Source organism: Crotalus tigris, unplaced genomic scaffold, assembly GCF_016545835.1.
Source record: "Crotalus tigris isolate CLP2741 ecotype Arizona unplaced genomic scaffold, ASM1654583v1 scf7180000023638.494280, whole genome shotgun sequence".
NCBI classification, from domain to species: domain Eukaryota; kingdom Metazoa; phylum Chordata; class Lepidosauria; order Squamata; family Viperidae; genus Crotalus; species Crotalus tigris.
This window is the reverse complement of record NW_024100095.1, coordinates 25876-42239: the sequence shown is the minus strand read 5'-3', so window position 1 is coordinate 42239 and position 16364 is coordinate 25876. Positions and strand designations below refer to the sequence as shown.

Genomic DNA, 16364 nt, shown 5'->3' with positions numbered 1-16364 from the left:
GTTGGTCTAAGACAAAGAAAGATGATGATTTTCAGCTGAAAGTGACTTTACCATAGTTAATCATAAGATGAAGAGAAAGTTATTTGGTGCTTTTTCCTCATTCTCCTACAGATTTGGCTAAATAAGAGGCTTGCATGTGAGCAACAAAGGCATTTGAGGCAATGTTTTTCTTTATGGCAATCTGGCTAATTTTCTTAGATATTTTGGCAACCCAGTCTAAATCAAGTTCTTCATATTATTCAGGAGGTAAATGGTAAAGAATAGCTTAATATAATAAACAGCTTTATAGCATCTACAAAAATTATAAAGCAGGTGATAAGAAGACTCCCCCAGCCCTTATTATGAGACAAAAAGAGAATGTAAAAATGTCTAAGGATTATTAATAGGTAAGAAGCAAAGCTCATCTGTAAAAGTCTGCTGGTGCTTCTAGAAATAAAATCAAACCTAGTGGAAATCGTATCCGGGACTTTGGAGAGGCATTCTGAACATTCCACATGGAATTTGGGGAAACCATTTTTCAGAATTTACAATGACAACCATTCCGTGGAGACTACTGTACATTTTGGTACAGGTAAACTTTCATTGTAGACGTCCTGTCTTCATAAAGGAAATAGAGATCTTAGAAAAGAAAGCATTAATTAAAATCAATTCAAAATGGTAGACTCCTCATCAGATTTTTTATTTCTACCAATAATACAAGAGAAATTCCAGAGTACTAGGGGGGAAAACATCTGTATTTAAGAAAGAATCTTAATCCTCCCCCCCCCCTTTAAATTACTATTCTATGGCTCTAGTATCCATAGATTTGATTGCTCTGTACTGGATCACTTTGTGGTCTTACAACATCTTGTTGAGAAATCTTTCTAGGAACTACAACACCATCTTTTTGTGATTTTCACTGATCTAAGAGCAACTTTTGATTCTATTCAGGAGTTTTCTATGAGAGAAAGTCAGATCCTCAATGGACATAATGGGGATGTTTTTTTCATATAAAATAATCATATTCAGAGTCTCCTTTACAGATTATATATTGCTTCAGCAGTGCTTTAATTAATTAACTAATTTAATGTTCTCATCTCATAGAATGGGCATGACTTGGCTCCAACTTTGTTTAATTTTTATATGAATACTTCAACAGTTTCAGTGGAATTTGAAGACTTCCGTGACCCTAAATGGGCTGATGTACATGTGCCTCTCTTATCATATGTCGATGATTCTGTTCTGCTATTTGTATGCAATTAGAATTGCTGTGACTACTAAAAGACTTTTTGCAATACATTTATTATTAATAAGCTATTAATAAATGGATAGTGGGTCAGAAAGCACATTAAGCAGTTATACCAATATAAATATTTTGGTATCCATTTCCAGTATAATTTGAGTTGGAGTATACCCAGGTCATCAAGATTATCATTAGCCAAATACATATTAAGTGCTTTCTTGTAATTTCACTACTACAAAGGAGATTAGTCAGCATTTCAGGTTTTTCGTTCAAATATTTTAGCCTAACTTTATGGGGCTTCCTTGTGGGTGCAGGGTACCACAAATGAGCTGGAAAGAATGCAATCTATTTCTCTAAGAATAATTATGGGATTTCCTAAGTGTGTATCTTATTCTGTCTTGTGTTGTAGATACATTCAGTGTGTTAAACTAATTTCATCCATTTTAAGAATGAGATTCTCACTGTAAAGTTTATGGCATTTCATGCTTGGCCAATAAAAAATAGTTTGTCATATTGTTTATCAGTTCATTTATCATATGGAAACATATGAATGTATTTTTATCATTTTTATCATTATTATTTAAGTTTAGCATTAGCTTAGCATTTTTCTATTGTGCATTTCCCATTTCATTATATTCCCAAAACACATACATGTAAATTCTTTGATGTTTGATTATCATTTTTTTGTATCAGTATCTGTATCAGACAAGTGAGATGTTGAATTGTGTTGGATTGCAGATACAAACAATAGAGAAGGTATCATTTGTTAGAATTACAAGAGTCTGTCCATACTCCCCACAGTTTGATTAGAAAAACATGACCCGTAATGGTATCAGAAGTGAATGAGGAATGAAGATCAGACATTGACTAAAGAAGAGAATGGATATCCATTCTTTTCTTTAGTCAATGTCTGATCTTCATTCTTCATTCTGATACCTTTACAGGCCATGTTTTTCTAATCAAAAAAAGTTTAATTTCCATACAACAACTAAGGAGATTGTGTTTGGTATACAATGGGAAGAACTTAAGAAAACAATATACTGTAAACATTGGGATGATACATATTTCCATGCTTGGAAATCTTCCTTAAAAGAATATAAAATGTAGGTTCCATTTATCCTTTGGATTGTTACATGCATAATGTCTTACAATAAAAAATGAATCAGTTCTTCTAAGATCTATTAACAATCTAATGCACATTTTGGCTTCATTAATTGCTCATAAGCAAGTAAGCTGTGCCAGGACTCTCCTCTGAAAGAACCTCTGTTTCCATGCCTCTACAATGTCCTGTCTCTTTGATAATTTTTGAACCGCTAAACATTTTAAAGGCAACTGAGAAGCTCTTCGTAACTAAATTATTTAGGAAGAAATAATAATTGTAAAAGCTCAGAATAAATGACTTCAAAAGATAATGATGCTTTATAAAGATTTTAATAGAAGATAATTGATACAAGATATAATACTTTAGTATCAATTTTAAGTAAAGAGAAGTTCTTATTTCCTCTAGCATGGCCAGTTGATGAGAATGGCTATTTCCGGTGACAATTCTTGATGCAATAAGCTAACAAGACTTTACTACTTTTGGTGTCTTTCATCTTCCTAAAATATGTCTTATTTTTCACTCATCTTAACAACCATGAACCAAAAGAAGACCTATGTATTATAGAAAAATGAAACTGGATTTAAAACTCACATTTAAAAGAAACCTCCCATTTGTTCTCCTTCAATGAAAATGTTTTAAGTTCTTCATTAGGATTTTATGAACTCATCTTTTATAGTTCACAACTTTTCATTTCAAACACTATAACTGGCATTTCTCTCCCCATATCCAAGTATGCATAGAAGTGTATTGCCTTTATCAACTGGTCTTGCTATGGGGTCTTCATATGGGGCCCTCTCAGTAAGAACAACAATGTATAGTTGATGTTGCTTCAAACATATGGTTCTAGTATTAAATTGACTGATAATGTGATACATGGTTTAGCCTAAAACTGTCATAGTTATTGTGTATTAAATCTTAGTTAATTAATTTGATAGGCTAAATATTACTATTATTTCCTAAAATTAGGGCAGTATATTAAAATCTAACAAGAGTTCAGAATAATATAAAACCATGGAAAGTCTGGAGCAAATCTGGTCTCCCATTTGTCATTTTAAAAATTTTGAACAAAAATTAATTGATGGTCTTTATAAAGAAGTTGGTATATAGCAGTGGTTCTCAACCTGTGGGTTGGGACCCCATTTGGGGTCGAACGACCATTTCACGGGGGTCGCCAAACAACACAGTCCGCCATTTTTTTCCCCTTTTCCTTAGCTGTGCTACTCCCTTTTATTCTATTGGCTTTTGAAAGCCTATAGAATAGACTCTCTTGAATAGAGTCTAATTCTATTGGCTTTCAAAAACCAATAGGAATTGTCCAGGCTGTCTCTGCCCTGCTGAGCCCGCGAAAAGTCCCATTCTGCAAATGGTGCTGCACCAGTCGAGTAGTCCTCAACTTACGACCAGTTGAGTAGTCCTCGACTTACGACCGGTTGGGGGTCGCGGCATTAAAAAGGTTGAGAACCACTGGTATATAGCATCATTATTCATCATTTTTATTGAGATTATGCTTCTAAGAAAATCTTGTTCAGTCATTTCAGCAAAGTATTCCCAAATTCAGGTGTCCTGAATTTAATTTTCCATCATTTTAGCTAATGAGGTAAATGATTATACTAGTTGAGGATGATAGGAATCATATTATATCCAGGAGACAATTTGTTATCTATTGCTAAGTTTGAATAATGATCATTTTTGATAAAATAAAATAAAACAATACCATTGAAAATAAATAAATAGATATGTCTTAGTAATTAGATACTAAAGTGCCAATCTGATGTAGTGGTTAAGGCATCAGGCTAGAAACCAGGAGACTATGAGTTCTAGTCCTGCCTTAGGCACACAGCCTGTTGGATAACTTTCAATTGTCACTTTTTCTCAGCCCCAGGAAGAAGAAAATGGTAAACCACTACCAAATCTTGCAAAAAAACCTATAGGGAGTTGTCCAGACAGTCACCAGCAGTCAAGACTGACTTGAAGGCCCTTAAATAAATAAATTACTATATCACTTATAGTAATATTTATCTCACCTTGAAAGTAAAATCTGATGTTAATCTGCTGATGTTATTCTAAATATTACATGTATAGCTGTTTTTTTTAAGTTTTTCAAAATATATCCGCTTAAGATTAATATAGAGATTCCAGTGAGAGAAATATTTACATAATAGTTAGAACTTCATCTGGGTATAAGCCAGATCTCAGCCTTATGATACAATGAAATATCAATGAATTAAATTGATAATCAGATCTTATATTCTCAAGAATTATGTAGCAAATTCAGAAAGCTAGAGGTATTGACTACACAATTCCAGTTCCAAACTTAGCATTCCTTGACAAAACCCAGAAAACCTGTAAATCTTCTCAAATGTCCTTCTAAATCTCTAAAAGCAATGCAGCACTTAATTTGTATGTGTGTGTGTATGTGTGTGCGTAGATTTAAATTACTTTTTGCTAAATTGGATGTATGTAGAGCTTATATAGATTTATAGTGATACTTCTGATATTATATCCATGACTTATTGCTTGAGAACAGGTGCTTTTTAATTAGATTGAGAGATTCCTCTGATTCTTGTGTCAGCTACCAGGCAGAAAGAAGCAACTGGTACTGAAACCTTCCCTGATGTACTCTATCTGTTACAAGGATTGTCCACTCTTTGGTTCTAATTAACCAAAGGAGAAGGAAGGAAGGAAGGAAGGAAGGAAGGAAGGAAGGAAGGAAGGAAGGAAGGAAGGAAGGAAGGAAGGAAGGAAGGAAGGAAGGATAAAGAATGGTTATCTTAAAAGATGGAAGGAAGAATGATAATCAGTTATCACCTGACTAACAATCTGAACGGTTACACAGGTTACCTGGAAACCAAGTTCTTGGCATCTCCCTAAAACTGAAATTACTTTTTTTTACCAAGTGTAGTTTTCACATTGGTTCTTCAGCAAGATATATTGAGAAGAAAGGGCTAGATTTTATAGGAATTCTGGTGATTGAACTAAAGCTGATATGTCCTCAGTGTTCATTGGGACGTAGTTGGCTCATTTTATTTTTAATATTCTTTCTATGAACCAACAGACTGGTTCATATATAATCATTCTCCTGTCATCCTCAGCAAGTATGGCCATTCACCTTTCTATTGATAAATGTCTATGGTCATTCAGGTCATGGTTGTCCCAAAGGTGCTTTTTCAAGAGGCAACTGGACTTCCTTGTTTTTCTTTGAAGATGTTTCGCTTCTCATCCAAGAAGCTTCTTTAGCTCTAATTAGATGGCAGGGAATGGAAGGATTCATATTTCTTGCAAATAGCTGGTCATTTGCATTCTTTTAGAGAGTCGTTGAGGCCACTGGAGGTTTATTAGCCTGAGGACACAGATAAACCTCCAGTGACCTCAATGACTCTCTAAAAGAATGCAAATGACCAGCTGTCTGCAAGGAATATAAATCATTTCATTTTCCACCATCCAATCAGAACTGAACAAGCTTTTTGGATGAGAAGCGAAACATCTTCAAAGAAAAAGTCCAGCTGCCACTTCAAAAAGCACCTTTCGGACTTTCTATTGATAATGAAGGAGCTTGCCGGTCGTTTTTTTTTTTACATAACTATCTTCTAAATGTTTATTGGGTGGGGAAGCCATTGTTATATTTAGCCACAGCCTTTTTCTTTAATGTTAATGTTGATCTCAATTAACCTGTTTCACTTATTTTTAAATATACAAGATTTTGCATTCACACCAAATTATATACAAATTAATTCTTTGTTAATTGTTTTTTCTTCTTTAGTGATAATTAACTGCTAACTCTAAGCCCAAAACTTACCTTGTCTGCAGGTTATCTGTGAAAATGCTATTTAAATCACATTTCTGTTTATAAATTGTGTTTGAAGAAAATACTAAGTATTTCTGTGAACTGATACAACTGATAAAGTTTAGCTTAGTCCCAAAGTAGTCTTCTGAATTAAATAAATGTGATTTGGAAACTTACCTTCATGAAATATCTCTATACTGTCACAGGGATTATAAAAATTATATATAGACACCATTATTATTTTTAAGGTAGTTCAAATTTTTGTTTCTAGAAAGAAAAGCTTTAGGACGGAATTGTATACTTTTTCTTAAGCTTGTCATTCTCTCTGAAGTTTTGTTTTTGTGAACTCTGAAAACCCCTTCGCTGACTCCCTATGCTTGAATTTACCCATTGTGCAGACATCTATCAAATGGGCCATCAGTAGCAGTCGACAAGCAGTAGTACATCCAAGTTTTTTAAAATTCCTTTGATTACTACAGATCCATAGAGCCCTTGGGTCCAGGGCTTCTACTGTAGCACAGCTATTTGCAAATAGATTTTTATAGCACATTAGAGCTGGCGGAGAGTCTAAAAAAAATAGCCTTTTTCAGTATTAGAACCAGCTGTGGCTTTCTTGCTTGGATGAGTCATTCGTATTTTGGCGAGGGAGGGGGAGAGAACTAGCAAAGGACACACAGAGTCTTATTCAAGACTTTGTTTGTTTTTGCAAAGGGTATCCTAGCCACAAGCCAACTTGATCATATTAACTCTAGGTTTATTCAAAGCACTTTCTTTTTCTTTTAACAGTTCCAATTATAAAAACAGAACCCACTGATGATTACGAGTCTGCTCAAACCTGTGGACCAAGGAGCCATGGATTAAGCCCTCTCTCCAAACCGTATTACAGCCAGCAGATCATGATGCCTCCTGATCCTGGCTCGTGCCTTGTAACTGGCTTCGCTTCCTGTCAGCAGAGAAACACTGTGATGTCATCATCTCCCAACTCTAGTCCTAAGCTGCACGATCTTTCCTCTCCTGCTTACAAGTGCATCACCAACCCAGGCCATAATCATCTAGGACTTCAGCAGACGGCTGGAGGTGTCCCCACCATACAGGAAGTGCCAAGGTCTATTGTTGTGCACCCAAGCTCTCCTGATCAGTCATCTCACATCATGCTGCAGCCGCAGGTGAGTCAACATCTGAGCAGTACCTGTTCCCTTGGTAATCAACAAACACTCTATCCCAACAGTCCTTCCTCTCCAGTTCCATCTGTAACCCAAGAGTCAACCTATTTGCAGTCCTGCAGTCCAACTCACTCAACTGTAATGGGCCAACAGCAGCTGCCGAACATTCAAAGAAATGAAACTCCAGCAAATCAGCCACTGTCATTGACCGACTTGCATGAGGACAGTAATCATAATTTGGCCCCTATGCCCGTAATGATCAAGCAAGAACCTGAAGAATTGGACCAGTTATACCTGGATGATGGTAAGTGTGTAGATGTAGAGGTTTGTGTTCAGCCATTTTGTGTTGAGCCATTGAGTTATTGTAGCCTCGTGGAAAATTCAGGAAAGGGGAAGCTGACAACTAACAGCCTTGGCACAGAAGTCTGCTTGGATGACATATGTATAGAAAGATTTATTTACTGTTGTCAATATTAATGAAAGTCCATAAGCTAAACATTAAGCACTATTAGTCATTGTTAACGTATCTGCATGTCCAAGAATTACAATATAATAATATTAACCATTATTGGTCTTGGCTTAAGCTATAACCAATGGCAAGTAGAATGACATTGAAAGCTATCCATCATATAGCAGCTTGAAATATATAAGCCTACCAGTTAGAATTAAATGATGAAAAAGTCTAAGAATAACCTACGTTAAAAAAGGCACAAACATTATTTTCCTTCTCTAGCATCTGAAATTAAAGCTGTTTCCATTGCTACATGAAAGAAAAATCTTTGTTTTGAATTATAAATCATAGCTAAGTTTGTACCTACATTTACCTATTTCATACATATATATTCTGCATGCACCACTGCATTGCTAAAATGCTACACTGAGTTTGTCCAGCTTCCAAAGATAGAATCATTTCAAGCAAGATGAAATCTGGAATTTTATTGCATTACTTCACTGAATTGTGATGCGGTGTTTAAAGTCTTGAATGTTGTGATGTTTGACCCAAGGCAATGAAAGAAGTCCTTCCAAAAGACAAAGAACTGCCTTTGAATAGACTTAATCTTTTTCAATCAATATAATACTTAAAATTCTCTTGTAATAGAAATCAACCACAAGATAGCCTGTTTGGTTTCATGGAAACCAAACATTAAGGCATCATGCTAGAAACCAGGAGACTGAGAATTCTAGTCCTGCCTTAGGCATGAAAGCCAGTTGGGTGATTTTGGGCCAGTCACTTTCTCTCAGCCCATAACGTAACTCTAAGGTGACAAGCCAATTGGATAATTCCTTTTGCAACTAGTGGATGAACTCTCAATGATTGGAAAAAAGCAGATTGTGCACTTGCAGAAAAATACTAGGAAGGAAAAAGAAAAAAAATAGTCACAATTTGTTTCTATGTGTTTTTACAAAAGCATTTGTAATATTTCAGTCTAACCCTAGGCATCATGACTAAATCTAAATTCTCATTTTAAAAATTGAAATGTGAAGCTTGACTAGCAATTGCATTTTCTTGTTCCAGGGATTGCAATATAGTTTTTTAAAGTATCCCATTAATATTTACTATAATTCTGAAAAGAAATTCAAAAGGTATTCATCACATCCAAAATGGCACATCCCAGTTGCTTTTAATATAATATTTATGTGGATAAATATTGCCTGTAAAATATTAAATTAAACAATTAGAAAAATTCAGGAAAGCCCTTTTTATATTCTTATGTCAAGAAGGATGTCTTCATGCCAGAGCATCTGAAACGTATCTTTAATCTAGTTACCTCTGCTGATTTGTTTATGTCAGTGTTTTCCGTGGTATTGAAGTTTTGAGTCATTTATGCACATATTTTTAATTTTTTACCAAATACAGACAAGCATCTGCCATAATACATCCCAGATTTAACCATTGTCAATACGAAAGACAAAAAAAGTCTTATAATGGACATGGCAGTACCTGGAAACAGCAGAATAAAAGGGAGAAAACTGGAGAAAATCACAAAATGCAATGATCTGCAAATAGAAGTAGAATAACTATGGCAAAAGATAGCACCAATTGTAATAAGGGCCTTGGGTGCAATCCCAAAAAGTCTGGAGCCCCACTTGAACACCCATCAGCATTGACAAAGTCATCCTCAGTCAAATATAAAAGGCAGCTTAACTTGAAACAGCTTACATCGTGCAATGATACCTTTAACATCAAATAACAACATCTGTGTATACCAGGTCCTTAAGAAAGAATTGATAGCTGAATAAAAATGCCAAATTCAGTCTAAACATCTGGCTGATTATGCAAACAACCATAATAATAATTTCAGTCAAAATAATTTCAAAAAAACAATTTTAATCAAAATTGAAAGATTATGGCATAAACTGGTTATCATGATCCCAGTGGTTATTAGCACACTGGGTGCTATACCAAAAAATCTTGGACAGTGCATTGACAAAATCTCTGTCAATTACAAAACATCATACTGCTTGGATCTACAGATATACTACACCAATACAACATCCTAGGTTCTTAGGAAAAACTCAATGTGTTATAAAGGACAACACCAACTAAAAAACTGGCAGCTATGATTTCACAGTCTGGGGCAAATAATAATAATAATAATAATAGTAATAATGGTAATAGTAATAATAATAATAATGTAGTAGTAGTAGTAGTAGTAGTAGTAGTAGTAGTAGTAGTAGTAGGTGCCTTGGGTGCAATCCCAAAAGAACTGGAGCTCTATTTGAACACTATTGGCATTGACAAATTTGCCATTAGTCAATTGCAAAAGGCAGCTTTATGGGAATAGTTTCCATTCTGCGACAATATCTGTAACACCATCAAACATCCAGATCTGCCTATCCCAGGTCCTTGGTAAGGACTCGATAGATAGACAAAAATGCCAAACCCAGTCTGAACATCTGGCTATGGGAATAATAATAATAATAATAATAATAATAATAATAATAATAAACCACTTCTAGAAACAGAAAAAGTGATCATATATATGAATATACCACTACATCCCTTTTAAAATAATACAGAAGAGGGAAGGCTACTCTAGCTCACATAGTCCCTACTCCTGAAGCTGAATATGTTTGGTTTTTATCAGAATGTCACTTTTCAAAAGTTTGTAGCTCTCAGAATAAGTTGGCATTTAAGATTATTTTGAAAATGATAGTATTTGTCATTTCAGCATCAAAGGGAGGCCATTTGGATTATTAATCTTATTAATGTTCTTTTGGTGTATTTTGATTCCTACTGCACAATGCCATTCAGTTGTGAAGTTATTTCCTACCATTAAGGACATCAAAGAAATTAGCAAGGGTTATCAATAAATGTTATCTCTATAAGTGACAAGGGAACACGTCAGCACTAACAGGAAGAGACTCCTGGAAACTAACTGATGAGCCAACTTTTCTACACAGGGAGATAATATTAATCAGTTTTTTTCTTGAATATGTTGATAACAATTCATGTTTTACAGAAAAACAATGAACAAATAATAGTAATTCTTCAAAACATGAAGTGTTAACATTAGGTTGACATTTCAAATACAATCTATTGGTTTCTGTAATGTGAAATCGATTGTGCCTTTAGGGTTGTGGGAAACTGCAAAGGAAGACTTTGAAGAAGTAATCTTGAACACGTTAGGTAAAAATCTGAAACAAAAAGGACTCTAATATAGGTTCCGATTATCTTAAGGGATGGCTCAACCTTTGACCAAGTTTGCATGCTTAGTTATAGTTATGTTTGAGTAAATATAATGGTCTACCCATCATCTAAACTGCAGATTATTATTTACAAACCATAGTGGCTGAAATCAAATATGGTAAATCATATCATAATCTGATTTAACATAATGTGTGATTCGATTTAGCATATCCCTATAATGCTGTTGTTTGGCATGGGGAAGGTAACATCGGATTGGAACTCATAAAATATTTGGCATTTGCTATGGAAAGGTCAAATTGCACATTCTCCAGAATGGCTTGTTACCTTCCAGATTGATCCTCTTCCTGTTCTCCAGTAAGCATGGAATGGTGAGAATTATAGTCTGATCCATCTGGAGAGCAACAGGTTGGATGAGACTGCTCCACAAGAATCCTTTTCTGGAAGCAAGCAAAGCAGATAAGAACTATAACTGTACAAAAAAGTTCTCCATGCTTTGACTTTGCTAGAGATAATTCAGTGTTATCCTACAGGGAAAATACAGGTTTCGTTCCCACCCAGAGTGAAATTTCAATATTAAAATAACCATAGTTAGCTTGATAATAACAAAAGACAACAAAAATGTTTATTCATCATGGTTGCTTTCATCAGCTAAACTTATCAGTGAATAAAAGAGGTAGGGTTAATTGCCAGGGGATAGAAAGGGGACAAAAAGTCAAAATGGTGGTCACAACTGCACAAGAAAGCCCCACTCCTTTTCTACATGTCTTGCATGTAAAAACAGAGTAAGACTTCAACTCATGTTGATGGCCATTGTTTGTTTATTTTACTCCTACTGGTTGCCTTGAGAGTGGTAGTATAGGAAAGTATAGGGGCAAATTCAAAGTATAGTCACAAACTAACTAGGATGATGAATCGCAGTGGGTATAAAGATATCTCACAATGTGTTACATGATTTTGAAAGAGGAAAGATAATTAGATTCAACTTCAGTTAGTGCAAATTGACAGAACATTTAGCTTTAGAAAGTTGAAAATCCTATCAACCATAACTCTGCCGAAGATCTAACAGATTTAATAAACTACAGTGAAAGATTATGTCCTTGGTAATCTGTAAAGTCTTGCAGTGTCACTTTTGCACCTGAAAAGTCAGCTAGAGTTACCCTGAAACTGAATTGAATTTAGAAACTAAAATTGTTTTTCCACTGCACATATATTTATTCCCTCTTCTTTCTAAAGAAAGGCTTAACTTAATCAACTTATGTAGAAATGTTGTCCAGAACTATGCATCATGTGTCTTCAAACTGGTGCCTTCTGGAAGTGTTGAGAATACAAGTCTCTCAATTTTCCAATCAGCATAGTCAATAGCTTTGCAAAGCCTGGCACATCATAAGAAAGAGGTCCTTGGATTTGGGGTATTGGTTGGCAATGGGTAGATGTCACTCATCAGGAGATTTATTCATTGTCAGTTAATTCTTGCCATCTGTAATTGTGAGGGTCTGTAATGATCTCTCTGTACTTGAGAGTTTTATAGCCTTTTGTCGTAGAATACATACAAAACATTTGTTATTAACAATAAAAGTGGGGGGACACTAGGCATATTAAACACTCATACAGTTATGTAAAAAGGCTGGGGGGGGAAACCTAGTAAAGGCAGTGTGTTACTGAAAGCTGCAACTTGGCCAACTATTTTTAAAGTTCTCTCTTAAAAATAAATGCTGGGAATTAAGAAGGCTTTACACTACCCAAGAATTGCTTATACTTCCCAACTATTAAAAATCCACCTTGGCTATATTTCTCCTATTTAAGCCTGTGCTTTTGCACCATATGTGTACGAAGAGATGGAGTGTTATACACCACATACACACATACACACACAATTATACACATGGTTTAGTCATGTAGTTTATTTGAACAGGAACTATACCAGACAGAATTCTTCTTGTGTTGAAATATATCCTTTTCATGCACCTCAGCTTTGTGATTAGAATGATTGGCTCTCCAAGCATTAAGTTTAGTCTACTGGTGCCGTAATTAGCCCTTTCCTAAAACTTTGGTGGGTGCTCACTAATTTCCAGTAGTCCAGATGTCATTAGAAAAACGTACAGGTCTTCTGCGAGGCCCAATAATACTGTCAACACACACTGGACTAGATTTCAGACTTCCCCTATTGCTCCCTCCCTGCGCTTCCTTTTATTTGGCCTAGCTTAGCAGCTTCAGAGAAGAAACAAAAGCCTTTTCTAGTGGAAAGTTTTAGTAAAACTGGCTGTGTGCCCAGATTGAAGACCTCTCCTCATTTTATAATGGTGATTGAAAGCACATATACTCCTGTGGTAAAACATACTGGATCACTAAGTCTGGGGTTGGACATTCATTGTGATGGGTAGGGAAGAATTTTTTTTAAAAGCCTCAAATATTTAATTAGGGTCAAACCTTTAATGAACCTTAATGTCTACATTTGAGTGGTAGGCCTTTAAATGACATTCATGAAGTTATGATTTTCCTTTTTTCTGTTGCAATAAGCTATAGGAAGTACCCTTTCAGTGATACCTCCCAAAGAGACATTTCAGATAGGAAATATTTAGGGTCGTCCTAAGATGTTGCAGCAGCTACTGTTGGTCATACTTGCCTCTCTAGGTTCCCTGGGCTGGAAAGTTTGAGATTTCATTGAGAATTCATCACATTTTATATAAGCGCATTATTATAAGTGTATTGTATATTCATTTGCTTTAGAATATAGGTAGTCTTCAGCATTCATTTAGTGAGCTTTCAAAGTTACGGTGGCACTGAAAAATGTGACTTATAACCAGTCCTCACCCTTACAATTTTGATTTGAATGTAAAATATGTTGAGTTTAAATAAGTACATCAAGAAGCTTCCAAATGTTGGAGTCCTCCAAGGATTAGTTAAACAGACTTAAATAAAAAGATAGGGAGGCAATTTGAAATATTACAAGAGAACAAGTTACATACATTTGTAACTGATTCAATATGGAAGGAGAAGAAAGATTATTTTAAGATAATGCCAAGTCATCATGCTTGAATACTAGAATAAATGGTAACTTTAACTATCTTTTCAAATTCTGGGAGTTGCCATTGCAATCTCTCTAGAGTGCACCAGATTAAGGAAAATTAAAATGGCAACTAAACACCAAATAAAGAAGTTATCTAACTGGTGAAAAAGTTTTGTCAGTGTAATTCTAAGCAATTGTCTTCAATTTGAAGACTGTAATGAGAAGTAATGGGGAACAATTGCCATAAATGTTGTTTGTTTATGTGTAGCTGTAGAATAATGTTGGGTGAATGCCCACACAAAGAATCTAATTTCATTGTCACACTTGGCTAGAATACTACTAGAATACACCTTAAAATCTTTAGACATTGACAGGGAATCCCCATTAGAATAGTAAAACTGGAATGTGTTGGCTGAGAACACTGACAAGCATCATACTAAAACTGAGGGTCCAAAGTTGCTGTGTTTTTGTGTAAAAGGACTAAAATCTTCTGTCTTCCTCTTGTCCTGATGTTCAAGTATTGTTAAGTATTATAACTGATATGAGTAACAAGCAAAACTAAGAGCAGAAAAGAAATAAACAATGTCCTGTCATTTTTGCTGCGTTGTGGAAGTGATTTGAAAAGAAACATTTAATGTGCATTGAGGGGCAGCATTCAATCCAACAAATACGCTGATCTTTGTGACATGTGCAACTGCTTCCTTTATCCCAAATATCTCTCACACAGAAAAAAATTGAAAGACAGTTGAGAGTCATTTCCCATTTCAGACATTTGCTTCCTTTCATCATGCCATTCTAAATAGGAAGGATGTTTAAAATGACCATAATATTGCTTAGTAGATAAGATCATGTTGCACATAAGTTTCAGATTTTTTGTTTATTTATAAGCCTGAGATGTTGCCAAAGAAAACGTACATTATCCAGAAATTTACAGAGCTTTCCTGAAAAAGCTTTGTTCAGATGCTTGCATTCATCACTGAAATATGATATTCATTTGAAATATTTCTGGGGAGTGTCACTTGAGAGTTGCATAGTGTTGGCAGATCAGTCCATGGCCACTGTGGGAGCTATATAAACTCTTATTGCTCTAATGACCTGGTTTGTCTTGACAGAACCGCTTCTGGATAAGTTATTTTTCTGAAAAATAACTTCTAAAAGTCAGCCAGCAGCCATGTTGGGGCCAATGAATGGCCTTGGTCTTCAAATTTTTGGCCATCCTTACCCATTGTGTTCTTTTTTTTCCAGTCAAAGCCAGATGCAAAAATATTGTCATATGAAAAACAGTTTGGTATATTGTAGATGGACACAGACCCTGTTTTTATTTAGGAGCACATCTCATGAAATATCACAAAACTCTTTGGCAGTTTTAAGGCATGTAGACTAGCTGATCTAATCATTTTGGACTGGGGAACTCTTTACCGCTGGAGAAACCAGCAAGAAAAATGATTACTACGAAACACACAATTTGTGCCTGTAGAGGAAGATAATCTATGGTATGGTGTAAATTAGGAGAGGATTTGCAAGGTAACAGTGGTTTAGGGAATCAAGACAGAAGATACAGAAAAGAAGAGGGGAGAACCAAAGATGGGCATATTAGGGGGTAGAGATATAAAAAGTCCAAGTGACTAGAAAGGCAAGAGGAGAGCTTCAGAAGTTTGTTATTGTATGTTATTGTTTTATTGTTTTCACTATATTAGAAGTGAAAGTAAATATATCCAGCTTTTAAAATATAACGCTTCTTTGTCAGAAATTAAATGACCAGTTCTCCAAGTTCCAAATAAGACCCTAGAGTAATTCTATTATCGGAATTAGCCTTGATGACTTAATATTTGCTAGGAAATATTTTGCTCAGTATAAAAACTCCCATCTGGTTTAATATGAATTGCACTAGGCCTGTGATAATAGCCAAAAATGCAGGATTATTATGTTTACTGAACATAGTACTGACAGTCTAAGCCCAGCATTGCTTTTAGAGATCTCCAATGCAGCACAGGAGATTGTTTTTCTTAGACATACTTGACAACTGTTGATTTTTTTTTAAAGAAAATGGACACATTCTTAGTTTGTTTCGGAAAGATTACTCTGCTCATTGTTATTCATGAGATTGCTGTCATTGTGGTCTTTTCTTTGTAAAGGATAATGTCCATAATGTCACCGAAAAGAAAGATCTCGCAGAGATATCGTATAAAATATTTTTCTTTTGTCTCAAAAATGGGAAAATACATACATTTGTAGATTTCATTGGAAAACTTATAAGGGAAAATTAAGCTGGTGGTCTCTGTCAAACAGGATGAAGCATAATACGTTTGCATCATTACATCTGGATCCTGCCTTTTTGCATAGCTTTTCAAATAACATACATAAGTATGTTTCCAGATTTAGCAAATTGCTACATCAGATGATTTTGTATCATCGTCCACATGTAGCTGCTTGG

The 16364-nt window shown here is 35.1% G+C and overlaps 1 protein-coding gene across 4 annotated transcripts in view; it reads left to right on the top strand.

The window, feature by feature from the left end:
- The window catches only part of NFATC1 (nuclear factor of activated T cells 1), a 147234-nt gene that overhangs the window by 113797 nt on the left and 17073 nt on the right, over positions 1–16364 (top strand). For 3 of the 4 annotated variants that reach the window (XM_039320453.1, XM_039320455.1, XM_039320452.1), the window contains one exon: positions 6895–7575. In XM_039320453.1, the coding sequence (XP_039176387.1) occupies positions 6895–7575 (681 nt within the window). The remainder of the gene's footprint in view (positions 1–6894; positions 7576–16364) is intronic. The other variant, XM_039320454.1, reaches the window with a different exon arrangement.